At 45.0% G+C, this 21,819-nt stretch overlaps 1 protein-coding gene across 2 annotated transcripts in view; it reads left to right on the top strand.

The window, feature by feature from the left end:
• gpr158a (G protein-coupled receptor 158a) overlaps window positions 1-21,819 on the top strand; it is a 74,611-nt gene that overhangs the window by 4,729 nt on the left and 48,063 nt on the right. For both annotated transcript variants that reach the window (XM_012815029.3, XM_031583974.2), the window contains exon 2: window positions 9,274-9,379. In XM_012815029.3, coding sequence (XP_012670483.2) covers window positions 9,274-9,379 — 106 coding nt within the window. The remainder of the gene's footprint in view (window positions 1-9,273; window positions 9,380-21,819) is intronic.

The raw sequence follows: 21,819 nt of genomic DNA, 5'->3' as shown, positions 1-21,819 counted from the left end.
ATAGATAGATAGGAGACAGACAGATAGATAGATAGATAGATAGATAGATAGATAGGAGACAGACAGATAGATAGATAGATAGATAGATAGATAGATAGATAGATAGATTGATAGATTGATGGAATGAGAGAGGGAATGTTGGAGAGAGAGGGAGGTGCAGGGGAAATAATCAGGCGTTGGAAAATGGAAAATCCTGATTGTTATTGACCCGACTACCTCTTCCCCTGCTGGAAGCAGGCAGTGGGAATTGCTGCGTGTACTTTATGTTAGTCTGTAAACTGTAAGTGTGTATGGGTTTAGGACGTTGTCTGGATCAACAGGATATACTGTAAACACATTTCTATGAATGCTATGTGTATTAATATCTTATTTATGTATTTTTTATTTATTTTTGCTAGAATTACAGTGAGCTCTGTGTGCATACACAAGCACTTACGTAGGCAGTATCTGGTATATTTACACTGTCTCTATTGTCTATGTATGACATGAAGCACCATAACATGAGTGTGAGAGAGCTCTCTCCTCCACACCTTCCTGTCTTGGCCTCCTGCCTATGGGGATAGCTGGTGCTCTTGCCGTCTGCTTATTACCCAGGCCGTGAAGCACCCCCCCCCGCCTCGCAGACTCCTCCCGTTCAACATCCAGCTCTCAGTCCTGGGGGGAAAAAGAGACCGGAAAAATTGGCCAATTAAGATGGAATCCCTGGCCGCGGTGGAGCCAGGTTTGTTCTCTTAGACGAGCAGGGAGACACACGCACACACAAGGGTTCACCCTGACGCTCATTACTGGGAAGATCTCAGTGAGATGGATGCTGGGTAGTCTCATCAGACCACACTACATGAACCATACCTACAGAGGCTAGCAGAGAGGGCGAGAGTTTCTTGTTGAATGTTACTTTCACAAGCTTGTGGTCCTTTCGCTAGGCTCTGTATCCTATAGCTACGGTCCATTTATACACCCCTCCTTAATCGTTTTGCAAAACAAAATGATAGCTCTACTGAACTGATACAAACTGGCAAACAAAAAATGTAAACACATTACAGTGCTTCAGTTAGGTCCACAGCTACAGTGTGAGCTTACAGCAGCTGTGGCAACATGAAAAACTATATCACATCTTATAGCATCATATCTTGTATTAGTTTCAAAATGTGTAATGTGCCATTCACATCCAGTTCACGATTGCTTGAAAAACTCGATTTGATTTTATGCTTTTGTGTGTATCTTCAGTAAATTGGATGCTTTTCAAATGTGTGTAATGGCCCAGCCTTTGTGGGAGAGACGGTAAGAGAGAGATGTGTTTCCTCTCTCTCTCTCTCTCTCTCTCTCTCTCTCTCTCTGAGTTGATGTTGTGTCTGTGAGAGTTCCTTCGTCTCGCTGCATTGTCTCTAGCCTGTGTGAGGCTTAGCGCTGGGCATGCTGGGGTCTCTCCACCCAGGCTCAGTTGACAGTGAGAAATACCACCTGATGGCATACGTACATCAAATGGAGAGAGGTGGAGAGAGACAGGAATTTGATTTACAGAGCACAATCTCTTTATATAATTAAAAATCCTTGGCAATGCTAAATGCTTTTTTGTTATTCGAATAAAGCTCATCTGAATTTGAGAGAGAGAGAGAGAAAGAGAGAGAGCACACTGCCATTCTTTACAGAAAACTGTCCAGTGAACGATGACTGGAGAAAAATAATGTCCACCTTTCAGACACTGCTCAGTGTTTCTCTCATTGCAGTTTCGTCCTCAACAGCCCCTTTTCATGAGGACATGAACATGGCCACTGGTGCGTTTCATCTCATTATGATCACCCCGTGCCAAATCCAGGCAGCTATTTTGAGGAGAAAGAAAGTGAGCGCGACAGAAAGAAAGGAAGAGAGAGAATTGAAAGGATCAAAAAGAAAGTGAAAGAAGGAGGCAGAGAATACAGGAAATGTGATGGAAGTGCGCTTGCCTGACAGGACAGGCGGAGGCTAATGTGACTCTAGCCCGTGGCAGGATGCCTCCGCCGCCGCCTCCGCCTTGGCACATTCGGGGTCGTTTCATCGAGTTCTGTCGCAGGTCATCAAAGCAGACAGGCCGCCAACAGCGACTTTAATGTCACGGCGAGCTCCGACACTATTGGCTGGCGCGGACCCCTCACTCTGCCTGTGCCCACCGAGCGGCCATTCCCTCGCTCAAACCCCATCTCTGACTCACTCCTCACCTCCCCCTAAATCCCCCCCCCCCACACACACACACACACTGCAGGCTCCAACTGCTCCTCTTTACACTGGATGACTAAGACAAATCAGATGGAAGTTTTTCTTTTTATGTTTTATCGGTCTGGGCTGTCAGTTTTTACGAGACTCATGACAAGGTCTTTTCAGGTTACCTTGGATATATATATTGCGTGAAGTTCCAAGGTGAACTTCGTGTGATTGTATTTTTCAGCATAGGTGACAGGCGCTGTCTTTACAGATGTGAAGGCTTTCGGTTAAACTTGTCATCGTGTCACTAAGGAATGACAGTTAAATGCTAGACAATGTATCACAATGTTTTAGTCCCATTGTTATTGGATTTGAGTTCAGGCGACAGTCAGTTGAAGTAAAAGGCTGTTTTGATAAAAAAGTTTCCTTGTTTTCATGAAGGGTAGCAGGAAATAGAGACGAGACTACAGAGAATCTGTAATGTTATACAGACCTGATCAAGACAGAATAACAAACACGGTCATTCACAGTCACCGTCAAATTTGGCCAAGGCAACATAATGATGTTTCATCAGGCACAAATTACATTTAGCCTTTAAGTACATGTGTGCAGGGTTTATTTTATATTTTTTATAATACATATTACGTATGTGAAATATATGGGACATCAAATGCATAAACCATTGCATAGAGCAATAGATCCACCCATTAACGATTCTACATCACTGTGTTGACAAAGAGCCAGAGTGTATTTCATGTGAATATATCTGCTTGTAAGCACGTTTGGCCATGTCTCTCTCTCCCTCTCTCTCTCTCTCTCTCTCTCTCTCTCTCTCTTTCTCTCTGTCCCTCTCTCTCTCTTTCTCTTTCTCTCTGTCCCTCTCTCTCCCCCTCTCTCTCTCTCTCTCTCTCTCTCTCTCTCTCTCTCACTCCCTCTCTCTCTCTCTCTCTCTCTCTGCCCACATTGTGCCAGGGCTGATGAAAAATAAGATTACGCTTCGATAAACCTAAAGACATTACAGGATTAAAACCTCAGCATGAGACCAGCATCTGAGGAGCAGCTGGTCTTTGATCGGCATTAACATTACGATCAGTGTTATCACTGGCGCCAATGTCAATGCGAGTGTTGTCATCAGTGTTATAATCACATGCTCTGGTCATCTAATCGGACTTGGCATTTCACGGGAGACCGCTGCCCTTGATGTTGCTTTGACGCACGCTCGACTCTGTGGATTGAAGCAGAGCGGAGGCTTTCTGGGCATGACTCAGACATGATCTCAGTTTAGACTTCTGCTGTGCTCTCAAGGAAAGGACGCTCCATCTATGTAGAGCAGTGCTTCCACGTCCAATGTGAGTCTGCAAAGATGTAGGATTTGAAGAACTGAAAAGGCTGAAAACTTCTGTGCACACACTTTGCATGCCTGCTATCTTCGCCAAAGTATCCTTGTGGATTGTAATTTTGTTGGGTACACAATTGCCCCTCAAGTTTGCTCCTGACAATAACCCTAGTTTGGTCCCCTATCTAGAATATCTGAACTCTATCAGATATAGCTTACTCATGCCCCCTTATCAGGTTTGACATTAGGCCTGTTGAAACATTTAAACCATTTAAAACCGTAAATATTCCTTCAAAACGACTTTAGGAACGCTTTCGAGTGTATTATTGACCTGATGTTATTAGCTATAGCCAAGTGGACGACTATTGTTTACTAGGGAATGCACTGCAGCTGACATATTAGATATAAGATATGACTCAGTGTCTGTGCTTGACTGCTTTCCTGTCTTGTAGTGTAATGGGGATGAATGAAGTTGGGAGATAAGTTTTTGCAACAGTATGCCAAGATCTTAAACTGCCCCACTTATGAGCCAGCCGTCTCACAGCCTGGTGCTAATGGAGATCTGACCAGCGGAGTTAGAAGTAGTGTGCACCGTGTGATGTAGTGGCTCGCCTCTGTGGGGGCTTCCCGGAGCATCTGTTCCTGTCTACTTTCACTGGGCCCGCGGGGTCCTCGGAGCGCTGGCCATTCTGCTCCGTGGCTCACCGGGGTTGTCCTGAACGGTGCCTGACCAGATAAATCACCTCCCACCAATCATGGGACTCCAGAGAGCGCCAACCGTCCATCTGTCTTGTTCTGTCCCCACACCTGGTTACCGTGGTGACATTTACCCTAGCTAGTTTTAATATTAGCCAGACATCAACGTGAAGCATTCAAATACTGCCATCAACGCATAATAATAAACAGTGTCAACATGTGTAGCGTGATTATGAATGAGCTACTCTCCAAGACACGTAAGGAGAGTCAGAATCTGACCCTAAACTCCCTTGTTTAAATAATAAAAAGTAATTCTTATTCATACATAGAGATATTTTATATCTAGTCGTCATACATCTCAGGCTGACCTTGTAGAAGCAGATGATTCTGAATCTGACCAGTTGTTCCCCCGAATGCTTCGAGCTAAAATTAGCCATGGCCAGTGGGGGTCAGCTCTTCAATTAAGATGAGTGGGAGCCCTCCAGGGTCGAGGCAGTACCTGCTGAGAGACTCACTTTACATTACCCAGGATGGGCAGATAGAGAGACTTGAGGCAACAAGGAAATCAAGGGAGACAGATAGTGAAGGAGAAAGAGAAAGAGAGAGAGAGAGAGAAAAAAAGAGTCTAACCGATAAATATGCAAGAAAGGATGTGGGATATGGAAACAGGATGTTCCATAGAGGTTAGAAATGTGATGCAGAGAGAAATGGTGACTAACAAAAATAAACAAAGAAGCGTGTGTGTGTGTGTCAGGGTTTCCGTCAGCCAGTAGCCTAATTACCGTTTTGTTTAGCTTGTAATCGATTAAAAAACCTTTTATATTGCTCATGCAAAACATAATGTAGCCTGTCCTTAAACAGGACATTTGTGTTTTATCAAATAAATCAATAACGGAACTATATCTTATTGTTATTTACATTTAGTAATTTACCAGACGCTTTTATCCAAAGCGACGTACAAAGGGGAGAACAATCAAGTTATTCTCTTATTTGATTGTTTCATGTAAGTCACAAAATCCGACCAGTTCCTACTCCCATTCGACAGTTTGGTGACAAAACGGATTTAGCCAATCATGTTTCATTCCGTGAAGCTTCAGTCTGAGGCCCTCCCTCCAAAGCCTTCACTAGGTCCTTAGTAGTGGCAATGAATAGAAAATGTGATTGTCAGACACATCATGGCCATTAGCTCATCAGATTCTGTTCTGTTCAGATCATGTTCTATATCTATGAGGAGGGCGTAATCTATCGGAAACATTGAATCGAATTAATGAATTTGGCCGATTAAAACTAATTATTTCCAGCCACCACGTTGGCAATAAAATGTCCTAGTGGAAACCTTAGTGTGTGTGTGTGTGTGTGTCTGTGTACAAGAGAGACACAGAAAGAACCTCCTCCAGTAAGGCTGTGTGCTGCCTCCCACTTCCTCACATGGGAGACCACACTCCTCGCCTTGCCTCACCTCGCCTCCCACCACCCACCCCCCTTTCTCTCTCTTTCTCTCTCTCTCCCTCTCTCTCTTTCTCTCTCTCTCTCTCTCATCTCTCCAATCCCCCAGTTTCATTTCTTCATCTGACTGGGAGGTTCACATAGTTCCAGCTAGTCTTGCATGGTTTCATTTTTTTCTCTGCGATGTGTCCTCTTAGAGCTCTGGAGATGTAACTAAAACAAAGTGAATTACCAAGTGAGAGGGAGAGAGAAACAGAGAGGGAGAGAGAGAGAGAGAGAGAGGGAGAGAGAAACAGAGAGGGAGAGAGAGAGAGAGAGAGAGGGAGAGAGAAACAGAGAGGGAGAGAGAGTGAGAGAGAGAAACAGAAAGGAGAGAGAAACAGAGAGAGAAATATGCCCAAATATAGAAAGATTGATAGTGGAATTCCCCATGTCATGTTATCACCATGTCATTCATGTTGTGATGGACTGTGCTAGTGTGTTGGATGGTTTTGTGTGGTTTTGTGTGAGTTCAACATTATGCCTCTCTGAAAAAGTAGCAATGTGTGAGTCAGAGCCAGACACTGATGAGAAGGAGCGGAACAAGGGACGAGAGATGGTGTGTGTGTGTGTGTGTGTTTGTGTGTGTGTGTGTGTGTGTGTGTGGTGCTGTGAGGACAGGAGACTAAGCTGAGAACAGGCAGCCTCAGGCTAATCACAACCACACACACACCCACACACACACACACACACACACACACACTAATGAATAAAAAATATGTTTGTGGATAAGTATTGGTACATATGGTATAGTTAACAGTGCACACCAGGGTGGCACTTCAGGCACTGTCACTGCAACTGACATGCACACACACACACACACACACACACACACACACACACACACACACACACACACACGCACACACACACACACACATATACATGCACACACACGCACACACACACATACAGACAACCTAACTCAGACACACACTGTCTCTCTCTCTCACACACACACACACACACACACACACACACACACACACATACACACAGAGAGAGACCACATACCAGTTTTTAGAATCTCTGCCTTGGCATTCCGCCATACAAGAAGTTTAGACTTTTGATATGAACTCCTCAAACACCTCAATACAATTTGCAATTACCATCCACTCAAGCCACAGAAGTGTGTCTATCCACACCATCTCATTCAGACCCATTACTACCAGCACGTCTCACCATCTCATTCAGACCCATTACTACCAGCACCACGTCTCACCATCTCATTCAGACCCATTGCCACCAGCAGCACGTCTCACCATCTCATTCAGACCCATTGCCACCAGCACGTCTCTGCTGTATCTGAGGAACGTTGTGGCCCCCCCTGTTGCGGCCGCCGCCCCCTGCTGCTCTGTAACGCACGACTAGCGCAGGCTGTCAGCAGCAGGTGTGGAGAAACCAGGTGCAAACACCTGCAAGAGCCAGCTATAAATAACCCTGCTGGGAGGAAAGCAAGGCATGTTTCAGCGGAGCCTGCCAGTAGCCCCTCCGTGGCTACACTCACTGTCACGGTTACGCAGAGGGAAATTGTGGGATATTACATTTACATTTAGTCATTTAGCAGACGCGACGCATGAGGGGGAGAACAATCAAGCTACGAGCAATAGAGAGCTAGTGTAAGTATATGTAGTGCACACATAAATACTATTTTACATAAGAAATAGAAAAAAGTGCAGGAATGTAACTACTGTAAGTGCAAGTTAAGTACTAGTAGAAGTGCAAGTTAGGAAGGGAGGTGCTCTCTGAAGAGTTGGGTGTTCAAGAGCTTCTTAAAGGTAGAGATAAGAGGATAGAAGAGAACTGTTAGAACAGGGGTCCTTATGAATGTTACTGGTGAAGGTATTGCTATCACCCATTTACCACGATGGCAGGCTGTCTATCTAGGGAAACCTCACTGTGAATACATTACGTCTAAAAGTGGTTAGGATTGTGTTTTATCTATGCGAAGGTTGCATCCTTAAGGAACAATGAAGACAATGATCAAGGTTGTATAAAGGGCCACACAAGCATGGGTGAAGGGGAAAACTTATGGGGCCTGACATTGCATTTCAGTTACTGTGAGGAACAGCATTCGGGAATCAGACCTTGGAAAGTGCTGGAAAATAGACGGTCTGAATCAGCATTGTACGTCACAGTGCTATTCAATACTCACTTAAGAGGGGGGGGGGGGGGGGGAGAAAAGGCCACGCATTCTCAGCTGACTGTGACGCAAGTGTGGTCGTGGGTTCAGGGAGTGCATGTGTTGTTGTAGTGAATCTGAAGAGCATGACTGCGAAGGGAAGCTAACTCCCCCGCCACTCACACACACACACACACACACACACACACACACACACACACATATGCATAGCTACTCAGCTCAGCTGCACGCATACACACACAGCCTTGTACACACAGTCACTTTCAAACACTCAAATGTGTACACATTTACAGGAATACAGACAGAGATTAATGATAGAATCACACTTAGCCACACTATTAGAGCTTCAACACCCCCCCCCACACACACACACACACACACACACACCTCTATACATAAACATTCATACGCAAAGACACATACACATGTACAGAAACATAAACACTCACAAACAAACACTTACCCACAAACGCACACACACACACACCCTACCCATCTCTGTCTCTCTGCATTACTGAGAGAAGGAAAGGGCTGCTCGACGCAGGAGGTGTGAAGAGGATTTTCATTATGGGCGTGTGGCAGCCTGGAACTCGCCAGCTCTGGCTGCCATTGCGGCGAGAGCATTAAGGGCTCCGTAGCGATCAGACGCAGCCGGGGGGGCCAGCTCCATTAATAATGAACATGATAAGAAGCCTCGCTCTAAAGCCCTATTAGCGCCTCGCTCCTCGCTCCCCGCGCCACAACCGCTCGCCTGCCAATCCACTCCCACACCAACTCAAATGCTAACACTAGCCACGTGTGCATTCTTCCATGCTGTGTGTGTGTGTGTGTGTGTGTGTGTGTGTGTGTGTGTGTGTGTGCGCGTGCATGTGTGTATGTGTCTGTGTGTGAGTGCGCAAGCGTCCGTGCATGTGTGTATGTGTCTGTGTGTGTGTGTTTTCAACTGACTTAATGTATTTGTTGCTGGTGAGGGGGCCAAAGGGTGCTGATGGTTGGTGGTAAACAACAGAGGTGATTTAATTGGCCTTGCTCCCAGGGTGAGGAAGGGTGGGGGGATGGGGCCCAGCCAATCAATGAGTGGTATTGTCCTAGAGTGAAAAGTCAGTCTCTTTTACATGGGCTTGTGCATGCTGTTTTTCTCATCACAGTAATATGATTGGGTCGCCCATCCTCCACATCTAAGTCATCATCAAGAGGTTTTGCCTTGAAATTCAAAGTAGCCAAGTTAGCCGAAATGAGGAATCTAGGTGGTACTAGCCTTAGTCTCTTAATCAACATACATTAGCTTTGAGTATTTTCTGCATGCTTGACCTCTGTTCAAGCACAATGTTGGAGAGCCCTTTTTAGGTTGTGGCATGCAGCTCTTTTTTTAACAGCCCCATCTCTCATTGAAGGTTTTGTTGACAGCGTCTCCAACCTTCTGCTTCCCTTGCAGGGGCGCGGTGAGAGTTGACGTCGACCTGCAGGCTGTGGACATCAACCAGTGCTCCAGCGAAGGCTGGTTTGCAGGGACCCACAGATGCAACCAGACCAGCATGGAGGTGAGTGGGCCGGGCCGACGGGCTGCAGCTTTGGCACAAGGAGACCCCAGGCGACGAGTGAAGCTGAAGGGGAAACTGCAAAGCTGTTTGTAGCTTGCTGTAACCTCATGGAGAAATTAGTGGTTTAATGTCTAGGCTGGGATTTGATAAGGCTGTGTAGTCAGAAGTGATCAACTTTCTAACCTTTTCCACTATATTTTTTTTATTCCCTCTGATTGTCCCCTTTTAAAGAGGAAATGTATAAACTTTTCATATTATCTTACTAAAGTAGAGGACATGAAATGAGGTGGTTGGCCAACAATGCTCTCTGGAAATGCAGTCCAGGTTATCCCAAATCAAGGAGTTCGCCCCCATCACTCTCACATAACGTTCTTACTTAGTAAAGCTCAAAACAAGCAGCGAGGCTTTGCATCCGCAGGTCACAGTCAGACGCGCCGCTGACACCCAGTACCGGGGCAGTGTGAGGGGGTGGATGGCGTGATGCCCGCTGGTGGGCACGTCTGATTAGACTCACCTGATCTGTTCGTCTCTTCGCTCGACACAATTTGATGTGGCCCCCCAGTGGCCCCCCAGGCTGGCGGATGAAGCTCAGTCCCGCTGTTGTTGGGGCCGAGGTTATCATGAGAGGAATAGATTTTTGACAACTGCTATGGCCCTGGCTCCTCTATAATGCATGCAATGTAATGGATTGCAGGGAGGTCGCTAAATTATTAACTTACCACATCCACTGACGGACAGTAGTGTGAGGAGATGAATGTGTGTGTGTTGTGTGTGTTTGTATGTCAGTGTACAAGTGATCTTTGAATGTGAAGAGATAGCTGTTATTAGTGTTTACATGTCCACTCCACTCTGTATCTTATGGCTCCCGGTGTGTTTGTCTTTCATTGTGTGTGTGTGTGTGTGTGTGTGTGTGTGTGTGTGTGTGTGTGTGTGTCTTTTCCCTGAGAGTGTGTTCTGTGCGTACAGTTTCCTGTGCACTGCACTGTTAGGACATGCCAACTTGCGCTGACTTATCACCTGTACAGAACACATTTACAATCTTGCCATCTTCCTCTCTCCTTCTATGAGAGCACAGTTGCCATGGAGTAAAGCCTCTGTCTCTGTCTCTGTCCATCTCTGAGGCCCTCCTCCCCTGATCCCTCTCCTCTCCTCTCCCCTCCTCTCACCCGCCTCAGCTCGGCTTTCCTCTGCCCTCCTCTCCTCTCCTCTCCTCTCCTCTCACCTCCTCCCCTGATCACTCTCCCCTCCTCTTACCCACCCTCCTCTCCTCTCTGCTCCTCTGCCCTCCTCTCCTCTCCGCTCCTCTCCTCTCCTCTCCCCTCCTCTCCTCTGCCCTCCGCTCCGCTCCTCTCCTCTCCTCTCCCCTCCTCTCTCCTCCTCTCCTCTCCTCTCCTCTGCCCTCCTCTCCTCTCCTCTCCCCTCCTCTCCCCTCCTCTCCTCTCCCCTCCTCTCCTCTCCTCTCCGCTCCTCTTCTCTCCCCTCCTCTCCTCTGCCCTCCTCTCCTCTCCTCTCCTCTCACCCGCCTCAGCTCGGCTCTCCTCTGCCTCCGTCAATAAGGTGACATCAGCGGCACAACCCCCGCCTCGCCCCCCTTTAGACTGAGAAAGAGGTGGGGTAGGTGTGGGAGGTGGGGTGTCCCTTGAGTGGGTTATGTTATAAATAGCCCCCCCCCCGTCTGCAGTGTAATCAGTATTTGAGTGTTGTGTTGTGGCGCGATAAAGCAGCTCTGAGCCCCTGAGCCCCTTCATATGCAAACACAGGTTAATTTCCTTTCATTAATCAGCTGGCTGGACAGTGGAAGAGAGAGAGATAGAGAGAGAGAGAGAGAGAGAGAGAGAGAGAGAGATGGACAGTGGGAGAGAGAGATAGCCGGGTGTCCCTCCTTCCTCTTCCTCTCCTTCTTTTCCACACGCATCATCAACTCTTCTCCCCACACAACGCATCCCGAGGAGCGGGCAGAGGGGAGCTAATGAGGCTTGGAGCAGCTGGGAAGAAATGGCAGCCTTAACATTACACACCTGCAAAACGGGCTTATCATGGCCCTAAATAGCCCTAAATAGGTGGAGTTTGGTCTCAATAACATTACACACCTGCAAGACAGACTCATCATGGCCCTAAATAGGTGGAGGTTGCCCTCAATGGAGTTCTGATATTGTAGAGTCTGTAGAGCCCTAAAATATCTGTGTATGAAATGTGTCCTGTCTGCACATTATGTCTTTTCAAATGGTCTTAGAGGAAAGTGGTTGCAAGTATGTATTTGATTGTCCAGCTTGAATGCTAGGGGTGGTGTTGGCATCCTCACACACACACACACACACACACACACACACACACACACACACACACACACACACACACACACACACACACACAGAGATAGAGAGAGAGAAGGAGAGAGATAGATAGAGAGAGAGAGAGACAACAAACACACACATTTATATTCAAGGACTGAGATAGATAGCCTTGTTTGTCTGACTTTATTAGATGATAGGATTACCATGAACAGTAATTCAGTTAGTCTGACATTAACTACGCAGAGCCATGGTGCAATAAATGATGAATAGTTTATTAACAGACAGAAGTAGGTTTACTGTTACAACTATATTGAAATAAATTGAGGGTAAGAGAGAGAGAGAGAGAGGCAGAGACAGACGGAGAGAGAGAGAGAGAGAGAGAGAGAGAGACAGACAGACAGACAGAAAAACAGAGAGACAGACAAATGAATATCAGAGAGAGAGAGAGAAACAGATAGGAGGAATTTCTGGCAGTTTTTCAGTTTGTTGATAATAAGACCATAAAATGTCCAGTCTCTTGGTCGGTTGCATTTGTTTGCCACAGAAGCCTAATCAGTTTTTAAATCCCCATGAGTTGTATTCACTGTTACATCCCTGCTTCATAATGACAAGTCAAACCTACACTTCACTCTGCTCAGGGGCAACAGATTGTACACCAGATACCACCAGTACTGTCTGAATACTCACTAGACTGAAACTGAAAAGTCAGATGTGGATATGACAGTTTGTATTCACATTTCAACATCAAGCCACACAGCCATTTCCAGCTGAGGTTCTCTTTGCCTTGATTCATTACAAAGTTGGGGGGGCATTTCCCCCTCACAGTCCAAAATGGGATGAAAACTATTAGGGGATGTATACATTCAGTGTGCTTAATGTATGTTTCCAGGAATGAAATGACCCATTGGTGCTTTTAGACATGTTGTCCTTGCACTGCATTGCCTAGGCAGTCAAGTCCAACAAGTCTGACCAGAGACAGCCGACCTCTGCCAACACCAAGACCAGTGTGTCCAAAAAAATCCACAATAAAAATAGTCCTTTAAAGTAACACTATGCAACAATTTGACACTTTTTGAGGTATGGTTTTATAGGCAACTAGTTTTGGTATCATCCTCAAATTAATTTTGATAGCATATGGTCATGTGAAGGACAAATAAACACCTGTGTCTTTCCCACTAGCCATCCAGGATATGCCCTATGTAGTTCTGTGTGGCTGGAACACCCTGCAAAATGGAAGTAGTAGCTTTCACAGCATGACATTGCCAGCTATTCTGCCAAAAGACACCAGTAAGTATCAGTGTCAACAGGGCTGTTGGTGGTGTTTACAAGGTTTTTGCATGCCTTTTAGGTGGTTAGCGTGCTAGTTTTGGAACAGAACTCCTCATTGCTGCTTTAAGATATAAATATAAATATAAATAAATATCAGACATATTTTGCCGGCGGAAATGACTGGTGGAAACAGCATCGCATGCCCACTCTCGTACCAAAAGGGACACGCTTCAGAACGAGCAGTACGTGGGCAGAGCCAGGCCGAAGTTAATTAGTGAAAGGTTTTGCCAAAAGCCAATAGCATTGTCTAGAGAATTTATTTAGGCCTATAATGTAAAATATCCAAACCTGAGTAACCTGTGATAGCCTACATATTCAATTTCATAAACTAATTTCAGCTAATGGAACACATTTGCAACTTCGGAGCTAAAATAAAAAGATGAAATGTTGTGTGTTTCACCAGACATTCTGGCACTTGCTGTGTAGCAACTTGTGGGAGCAGAAGCAGTCAACTCTATTTTCTACGGAAATAAATGGCTGATAACCCGGGTTTTCTTAGCTTTTACTGCAACAGCATATTAGGTTTGACTCAGGTAACTATGGTATTCAACGTGAATTAGATATAATGTTTTTTACATTATTCTGGGAACAAACTGTAGGCTATTGGATGCTATCAATGCATCATGTAATCCCAGCAGAACCGAACAGGTGAGTGAAAGTCTAGTTTAGCTGAGCATTGGAGCAAAGGGGAGAGAGTGGACACGTAAAGGTATTCATTTGCGTGACACAAGGCTACTGGTGACTGCATGTGTAGATATCCTGACGATATGGGATATCCCAGAGACAGGAAAATAACCCCTGATAAAATGGAAGAGCAGCACTGACCAGTGGTCTGTATGAATGGGGAATGTATAAGATATGGAGCTGCAGTGACCAGTAGTCTCTATGAATGGGGAATGAATAAGATATGGAGCTGCAGTGACCAGTAGTCTGTATGAATGGGGAATGTATAAGATATGGAGCTGCAGTGACAAGTGGTCTGTATGAATGGGGAATGTATAATATATGGGTGGTTGCAAGCTCTGTTTATGTCTCTTTCTGTATTCCGTTGAGGCCAAGAAAAGAGATCTTTTGTGGATAATACGCTGGTATTTCTTCTTTTCGCCATCAAAATCGGGCCCATAGAGGGGAAGCAAGGAGAGGAGGAGAAGGCTGACTCCCTGCTTTGTCTATCGCCAGAGCTCTCTAAAGACTAAAGTCCAAACCGTCACCATCGATCCACGACTGGAAAGTGGCCCCTCCCCCCATCGAACATCTCTGAGTAGCACTGGATCTGACAGCTGACGTGTGTGTGTGTGTGTGTATGTGTGTTTGAGTGCGGATGTGGATGTGCAAGTGCATTCATGGGCCTTGTGTGTGAGGGTTCATTTGTGTGTTCAAGAATCTGTAATTATGCCTGTGTGTGTGAGTACATGTGCCTGGGTTTGTGTGTGCGCAGGTTCCGTGTGTGTGTGTGTGTGTGTGTGTGTGTGTGAATGGGAATCGTCTCCCGCTGCGCTGTTCAAACCAGCCTCTCTGTTCCACTCCTCCTCCTCCTCCTAGGGTTCAGATGGAAAGCGTGTCTTCTCTCTCCTCGCTGCTGAACCGAGGGAGAATGTCTCCTTCCCAGTGGAAGTTCTAGGGCCGATAATTGGATGGTTGAACATGGCGTATGTGTACACTTCCACCAGATCTACAAGAAGGAGAAGACTCCCTTCAAACGGACGCCAGCGCATTCAAGCCGCCTCCCTTTGGGTGGTGTGTGTGTGTGTGTGTGTGTGTGTACTAGGGATGGGCATTCGATTAAATTGTCTTAATCGATCGTCGGGAGAATTAACGATCGATTTTCGATTAATCATTAATATTTTTATATTAAAATTCACTATTTATAGGCTATATTAAAATGCAGTGAAAATAGAAAAAACACAGCGTGTTTCCTCATTGAGATATTTATTACAAGATGAACAACTCTTGTGGCAGTTAAACTTACAAGATGGACAACTCTTGTGGCAGTTAAACGTTATCCGTTCAATGGTTACACTTGAAAATATGCGCTGCTGTACTCTTAAGCAGCGGAGCCGACAGCTAGAAGCCGGTGCTCATAAACACAACTGACCTTCGTTTTTTTTCTCTCTAACTAATTAATCTCACATTTTGAAATTCATTCATCTAGATTCATCGTGATTAAAAGTTTGTTTTCTTCTAAAGACTAAATCTTATAAATTAACGAGTAATCACTTCATTCATTATTTTAGACACTGTTGTTTAATTGTATTTTGTTCGTGCTCTCTCGCCATCAGCCAAGGAATGTATGCGAGACACAATGGTGCCCCTCGACAATAAATCGTAAGAATTGTCCCCTGAAGCAATTCGAATCACCTCAGTCAGCCCACCGTCTTCAACTATGTTGATGGGCCGACAGTCACCCGCAACCTAAACTGCTACAGCGTTGGTAACCTTTTCACGGACTGGTCTAGTTAATTTCCTAGAGAAGTCGTGGAGTGTGGGTTGGCGACCATCTAACCTGGGACTGCTTTCTGTCGGGTGCTTTGCATTAAGGTGATAACTTAAACACGAGCTGCTTCTGTGATAGCTACATTCAGCTTGACAAATGCTACATACAACTTTAGTTTTGTCGATTGTTCTGTCATTTTGCCTCTTAAACAGAAACTTTCCGCCCAACAATCCCTCAGCTCTCTCCATCTTCAACTACCGTCTCGTTCTCTTCTATCTAACTGACTGCAGACAAGGGGCGGTTTCGTGCCACGGGTCAACGCGCACCGGAAGTAAACAAAGTTGCGTTAACTGCGTTCAAATATTTGATTGCATTAATCTCCGCCACAATAATCTCATAGAATAACGCGTTAACTTTGACAGCCCTAAAATAAATAAATTACACGCACACTACGCAACAGAACATGCATTAGTTTTAATCGATGAAAAAATTATTTCATCGAGGAAATTCTTAATGATCAATTAATCGATCGTCGATTAATTATGCCCATCCCTAGTGTGTACACTTCCACCAGATCTACGAGAAGGAGAAGACTGTGTGTGTGTGAGAGGCTCATTCAATTGCAACTGCAGTAGAGTGTAGAATCACAGATTTGAGTTCCTTGTCCTTATTAGGAGAGAGAGAAAGAGCAAGACAACGTAATGGTTGTTGTTGTTGTTGTTTTTGTTGTTGACTTGTTTATTTTCCAGTCACACAGGATTGAAGATTACTTGTGTTTGTGTATGTTGTGTTCTACAGGGTCAGAGTCATTGAGAATGAATTGATTATTTTCTCTTTTTTGCTTTGGTGTGCTTGTGGTGTTGCTAATAATAGCCTGGGATAGGGAGGGGTGTGCTCTCAGACAGGGGAAGATAGAGTTTCAGACAGGAAGATAGGGAGAGAGAGCAGACAGAGACAGAGAGAGAGAGAGATGAAGGGAGAAAATAGGAGAGACAGAGAGAACCCAAGGCAACAGTGACGGAGATGAAATAAGGGAGAGAAGATTCTAGACAGAGACAGTCAGACAGAATCTCAGGTGAGAGAGAGACACATGGGGAGAGAGAGAGAGAGAGACTGACAGCGTGAGTGAGTTTGAGTGATATAGAGATATAGTCTGAGGGCCAAATTAAGTAGCCATACGTTTTCCATGAAGCATTTGTAAATTAATGCATTTGGCTGAGGAGTAGCCAAAAGGCTGGCGTCCCCAGGCAGCCGACGCACTGATTTAGCCCCCGCACCGAGCGCTGCCGTCAAACCCAATATATGACAATCAATGCTGCCGCTGCCGTATGTGGCCATGGGCCAGCCGGATCATCCAAGAGTTTGAGCCGTGTTATTAGCATGTGTGTGTGTGTGTGTGTGTGTGTGTGGGTGTGTGTGTGTGTGTGTGTGTGTGTGTGTGTGTGGGTGTGTGTGTGTGGGGGTGTGTGTGTGTGTGTGTGTGTGTGTGTGTGTGTGTGTGTGTGTGTGTGTTATTAGCACGACGAAGGGCTATTCGAGAAAATGACCGACCTCCGCCTCACCCTTGTTCAGTTGTTTTTCATTTGAAAGTATTTTCTTTGAAGTGTTTCACACACAGATGATGAATGTAATGGAGGATATTTATTAAGGATCTTATAACACTGATTCGGTGATAAATCCCCTAAGGTTCCAAATCCATTAGGTGTGGAACCCGATACAATGCCTGTGATCGATGCAGTAAATATGACACAGAACAATGGAAGCTCATTGTGAAGTATTTTCAATATTTGAGTTGGCTGTATGTCTTGTTCTTTCAGTCTGTCTCTCTGTCTCTCTCTGTCCTACTACTGGACATCTCATTTGTCCGTCACCCTCCTGCTCAAATAAGGGTCCAGGAGTCTGTGCCGTGGGCCGGTCCCCAGCTCTGAGCGTGAAAGTGGGAGATAAGGATGGATGTCCCCATCAATTAGCCTAGCACTCCGTGTAGCCTCTCTTGGCCTCAGTAGACACTCTCTGGACTACGGAGAAGAACAAATGATCACTGTTGAAGAAGCTGGCCAGATAAGGCAGTAATCAAACAGACTAGATGGGTAGAGCAAAGCCTGTCTTAAGGGGCAAGCTCACTAAGATTAGACTAGTATGTTTGCTAAAGTAGAATATAGCTATCTGGATAGGCTTGCTGGCTTACTAAATGAGAGACTTTGAAGTTAGATAGTTTCTTGCTAATTAAAACAAGATGGAGTTGTACTTGATATAGCAGCTGTAAGAGCAAGCTCTCAGTCAACCATTTTAGTCATTTAGTTAAGGCCTTAAGCAAAAACATGTATGTGTATATCAGTCATATTACACACATACACATTTAGTAGCCATGAGGCAGAGAATGAGGTTCATCGAGGGTCCAAACCAAAATAGCAATCAGCACTTTCCATCAGCACTTTCAATCAGCACTTTCAATCAGTTGTTCTTTTATACGTAGCTGTGTTTTTCATTGAGGGCAGGTTCAGGATCAGCAGGTGACACTAGCCCTTCCCTTCCCTTCCCAGAGGGCTGTTGTCATGTCACATCTTTGCCTGCTCTCTACAGCCCATCGTGATGTTAAATTAATGAGCTGGATTAAAATGGCCGTCATGGGTAAACATGTTTGTCTTCTCTCCGTGAGGCACCATTTCTCTCTCTCTCACTTTCTCTCTCTTTCTCTTTCTCTCTCCCTCTCACACACAGACCATCTCTCTCTTGTCCCCCCCCCACACACACCTCTACTCACACACACACACTCAATAACACAAACACCCTCACCCCATCTCCCTCTCACACACACACTATCTCTCCCCCCACACACACACATACACACACACCTCTACTCACACACACACACACACACACACCTACACACACACCTCTACTCACACACACACACTCAATAACACACACACCCTCACCCCCTCTCCCTCTCTGTGGCGCACCTCATCTCTCTTCTCACCTCTCTTTTTTCTTTTTTCTTGTTTTTCTCTTCTCTATTCCTGCTGCTGCTGATGGTGTCTGGCAGTAATGGCACCAGACAGGGCACTGCTCACAGGCAGCGTGTGTGTGTGTGTGTGTCTGAAGGTGTGTGTGTGGGTGTGTGTGTGTGTGTATGTGTGTGTGTGTGTCTGAATGTGTGTGTGGGTGTGTGTGTGTGTGTGTGTGTGTGTCTGAATGTGTTGGTGTGGGTGTGGGTGGTGTGGGTGTCTGAATTTCTATGTGTGTGTGTGTGTGTGTGTGTGTGTGTGTGTCTGAATGAGAGAGAGAGAAAGAGATAGAGAGAGATAGAGAGAGAGAGAGAGAGAAGGATAAATGGAGAAATAGAAAGCAGCTGGCGATATTAAAATGAGTGTCAGCCTAACGCAATATAATTGCCTAATACCGTTTGAATGCGCTGGCGTCCGTTTGAAGGACCACCCAAAGGGGGACACACACACACACACACACACACACCACCCAAAGGGAGGCGGCTTGAATGCGCTGGCGTCCGTTTGAAGGGAGGCCGCACCTCGCTGTTTGCTGAGTCTCCAAAGGGAGGCGGCTTGCCTGCTGAGAATATTAGCGCGCGATCGCTCCAATTACCGCAGCTCAAAACATCTGTCACTTCCACGGCTCGAGTGCTATCAGGCAAAAAAACAGGACTTTGTTTTACATCAGTTGGTAGACATGATGAGCATTGGTGCATAGACCCACAGACTTTCAATCGAAAGGCAAAATATGGAACATAACATTTTTAATATAATTTGTTGTTGGCATTTAATCAGCCCCACAAGGAGCTCATCAATAGTAGCATAGCTGTGGCAATTGTACACATTTCGAGTCTTGTAAAAGTGACTGAGATACTTGTTGCTAGGAGGTGATATTGTGGCGTTGGCTGTATAACATTGCTCTCTCTCTCCCTCTCTTTCTGTCTTTCCATCTTTCTCTTTCCGTTACGTCTGTTCTTGCCTGATTTAACACCTGCTGGTGAGCAAAGGTGAGCAGCGCAGTGAGGCAGCCTCCATGTTGGGTCTCCTGGTTTAGCTGCTCTAATGTCATCTGAGGAAAAGCTGATTAGTTCTTGTTATCTCTTCAGACGTGCCGACGTTTAACAAGATTAAGAATTAATAGTGCAAACCAGTGGCTGTGAATGGCTTTGTGCCCCTCGGGGAATCTGTCATAGCTGGAGAATTAGATAGGATAGGCTGAATCATGACCAATAGGATAGGGTTAGAATTTATGACCATGTACTGTATGTTTGATCTACTCCCTCTCTCTCTCTCTCTCTCTCTCTCTCTCTCTCGTGCTTTCTCTCTCTCTCTCTGTCTGTTGTCAAATCAAATCAAATCAAATGATTCTTTATTGGCATGAATGAACTAACTCATTTTTGCCATAGCTACAAGTTTTAGCGTACACATTGTTGATTTTAAATTAACATTTCATAAGGTGTAGTATTAGTGAAAAGGAAACAAAGAAAATAACCCTGACTTTACCTAAAGCAAACAATAAATAAACCAAAAGCATCTTTCTAAGTTAAATTCATCTAAGTTAAACAGTAAGTCATTATCATGTGACAGAGTATACCATTTACACATACACTGTCTGTCTGTCTTTCTGTCTCTCTGTGTCTGTCTCTTACTATCTCTCTCTCTCTCTCTCTCACACACACACACACACACACACACACACACACACACACACACACACACACACACACACACACACACACACACACACACTAGAAACACAGAAGGAAGAGAAAGCATTTTTTGAAAGACAATGCAGCTACCCACTGAACACCCAAACAACAGAAAGCAGAATTTGAAACATGAATGATAAACACCTATCCGGACACACAGTAGACTGCTGAGTCACTCAACACCTATCCGGACACACATTACACTGCTGAGTCACTCAACATCCTGTCACAACACTTCAAAAAGACCACTAATCTGCCAGGATTCAACAGAGGAGTCAGTTTACAGGACATTGTTTCTTTCTCCTCCTGAAACAGCTTATGCCAGTAACCATGATCAAACAAGTAGGAGAAGGAGAACTCACTGAACACACTAGCCACCCAGATAGGAACTGGGTGTGGGCCAAATCAGGACCAAATCGGGGTCAAATATGGGTCAAATATGGGTCAAATAATCTGCTGCCTGGGCAGTAAAACCGGTTTTGAAAGTAAAGGCTAACACACACGGCAAGCAATGTGAAAATAATATTTTCTTGTGAAGTGAACGGGTACACATATAGCAAGTGAAACGTCGCCGTCGCATAGCTCAAATCACGCCCTTTCTATTTTTTTGAGGTTATTATTGACACGTCATAAAAACAGCTGTCTGGTCAGGTGTCACTTGCCAGTGTGTTGGCTAGGGAAATAGGTTAGATTTGGGCTATGCTGTCAAAGTTGTCCATGATCTAATATCCTCACCCTATATCACTCTGCCCGAGACCTCTGTAATTAACTAGGTGACGGGGATCAATCAGTTATCAAACGAGTGACAATGTTCATGGTAACAGAAAATGTGGTACAGATACTAGTTCCTTTGTCAGTCACTGTCCCGGTTGTAGGCACAATTTTTATCTTGGATACTGAACGATTCTTTGAACTTCTCAAAGGGCCCAACTATAGCCATCTCCATATTAGAGCACAGTTTGCTTGTGAACAATAGCAGAAACAATCATCTGGCAATGATAACATAGTCATCTACCTATGCATGCTAATTACACCTTGGCTAATGAAAATGAACTAGCTGACTGATTTGTAATTGAAAGATCCTGTCTTACCTCACACTATGTAGGCTACAGAAACAGCTACACTGGACAGACATGCCAAGACCATCCAAATCCAATGCAAGTGGTACTGTTACAAATAGTCCATTGTAGTGTTAATAGAGGTGTCTGTCTGCGACAGCTAGCCATTATTGCATAGATCACCTAAAACATTGCAGTTGCATTGCATTTCATTCAGTTCGCTTCTTTCATAGGCTGGTACTCTCAGCTGTAGTTCGCTTTTAAAAGTATCCCAGGTCTTCTCAAACTGAAGATCGTGCCCAAGCCCACTGTAACTGAGCAATAATTTCTTATTATCAATAATTTCTACAAGTAGTATGTGTTACCAAGCCATTCGCTGCAACAAACAAAATGTCACAGTCAAATTCAACCATGTGTGGTTGCCTTAAGTTTGGAAGGGCAAAAGTTCAGCAGCCTTCTATATACAACCCGCATCCATTATGGAAAAAAGACTGCATTCATAATGTAGCACCAGGGCCAGAATATTCATGTCTCTTCACACTAACATCCGAGAATATAGGTCACGACGGGTGGGCAACTTTACACCTCTAGCCCGTATGAACATGTTTTCATAATGCACAATGCAT

Source organism: Clupea harengus, chromosome 17 (assembly GCF_900700415.2).
Source record: "Clupea harengus chromosome 17, Ch_v2.0.2, whole genome shotgun sequence".
Classification (NCBI taxonomy): domain Eukaryota; kingdom Metazoa; phylum Chordata; class Actinopteri; order Clupeiformes; family Clupeidae; genus Clupea; species Clupea harengus.
The sequence above is the reverse complement of the archived record's forward strand: the minus strand, read 5'-3'. Positions and strand labels throughout refer to the sequence as shown.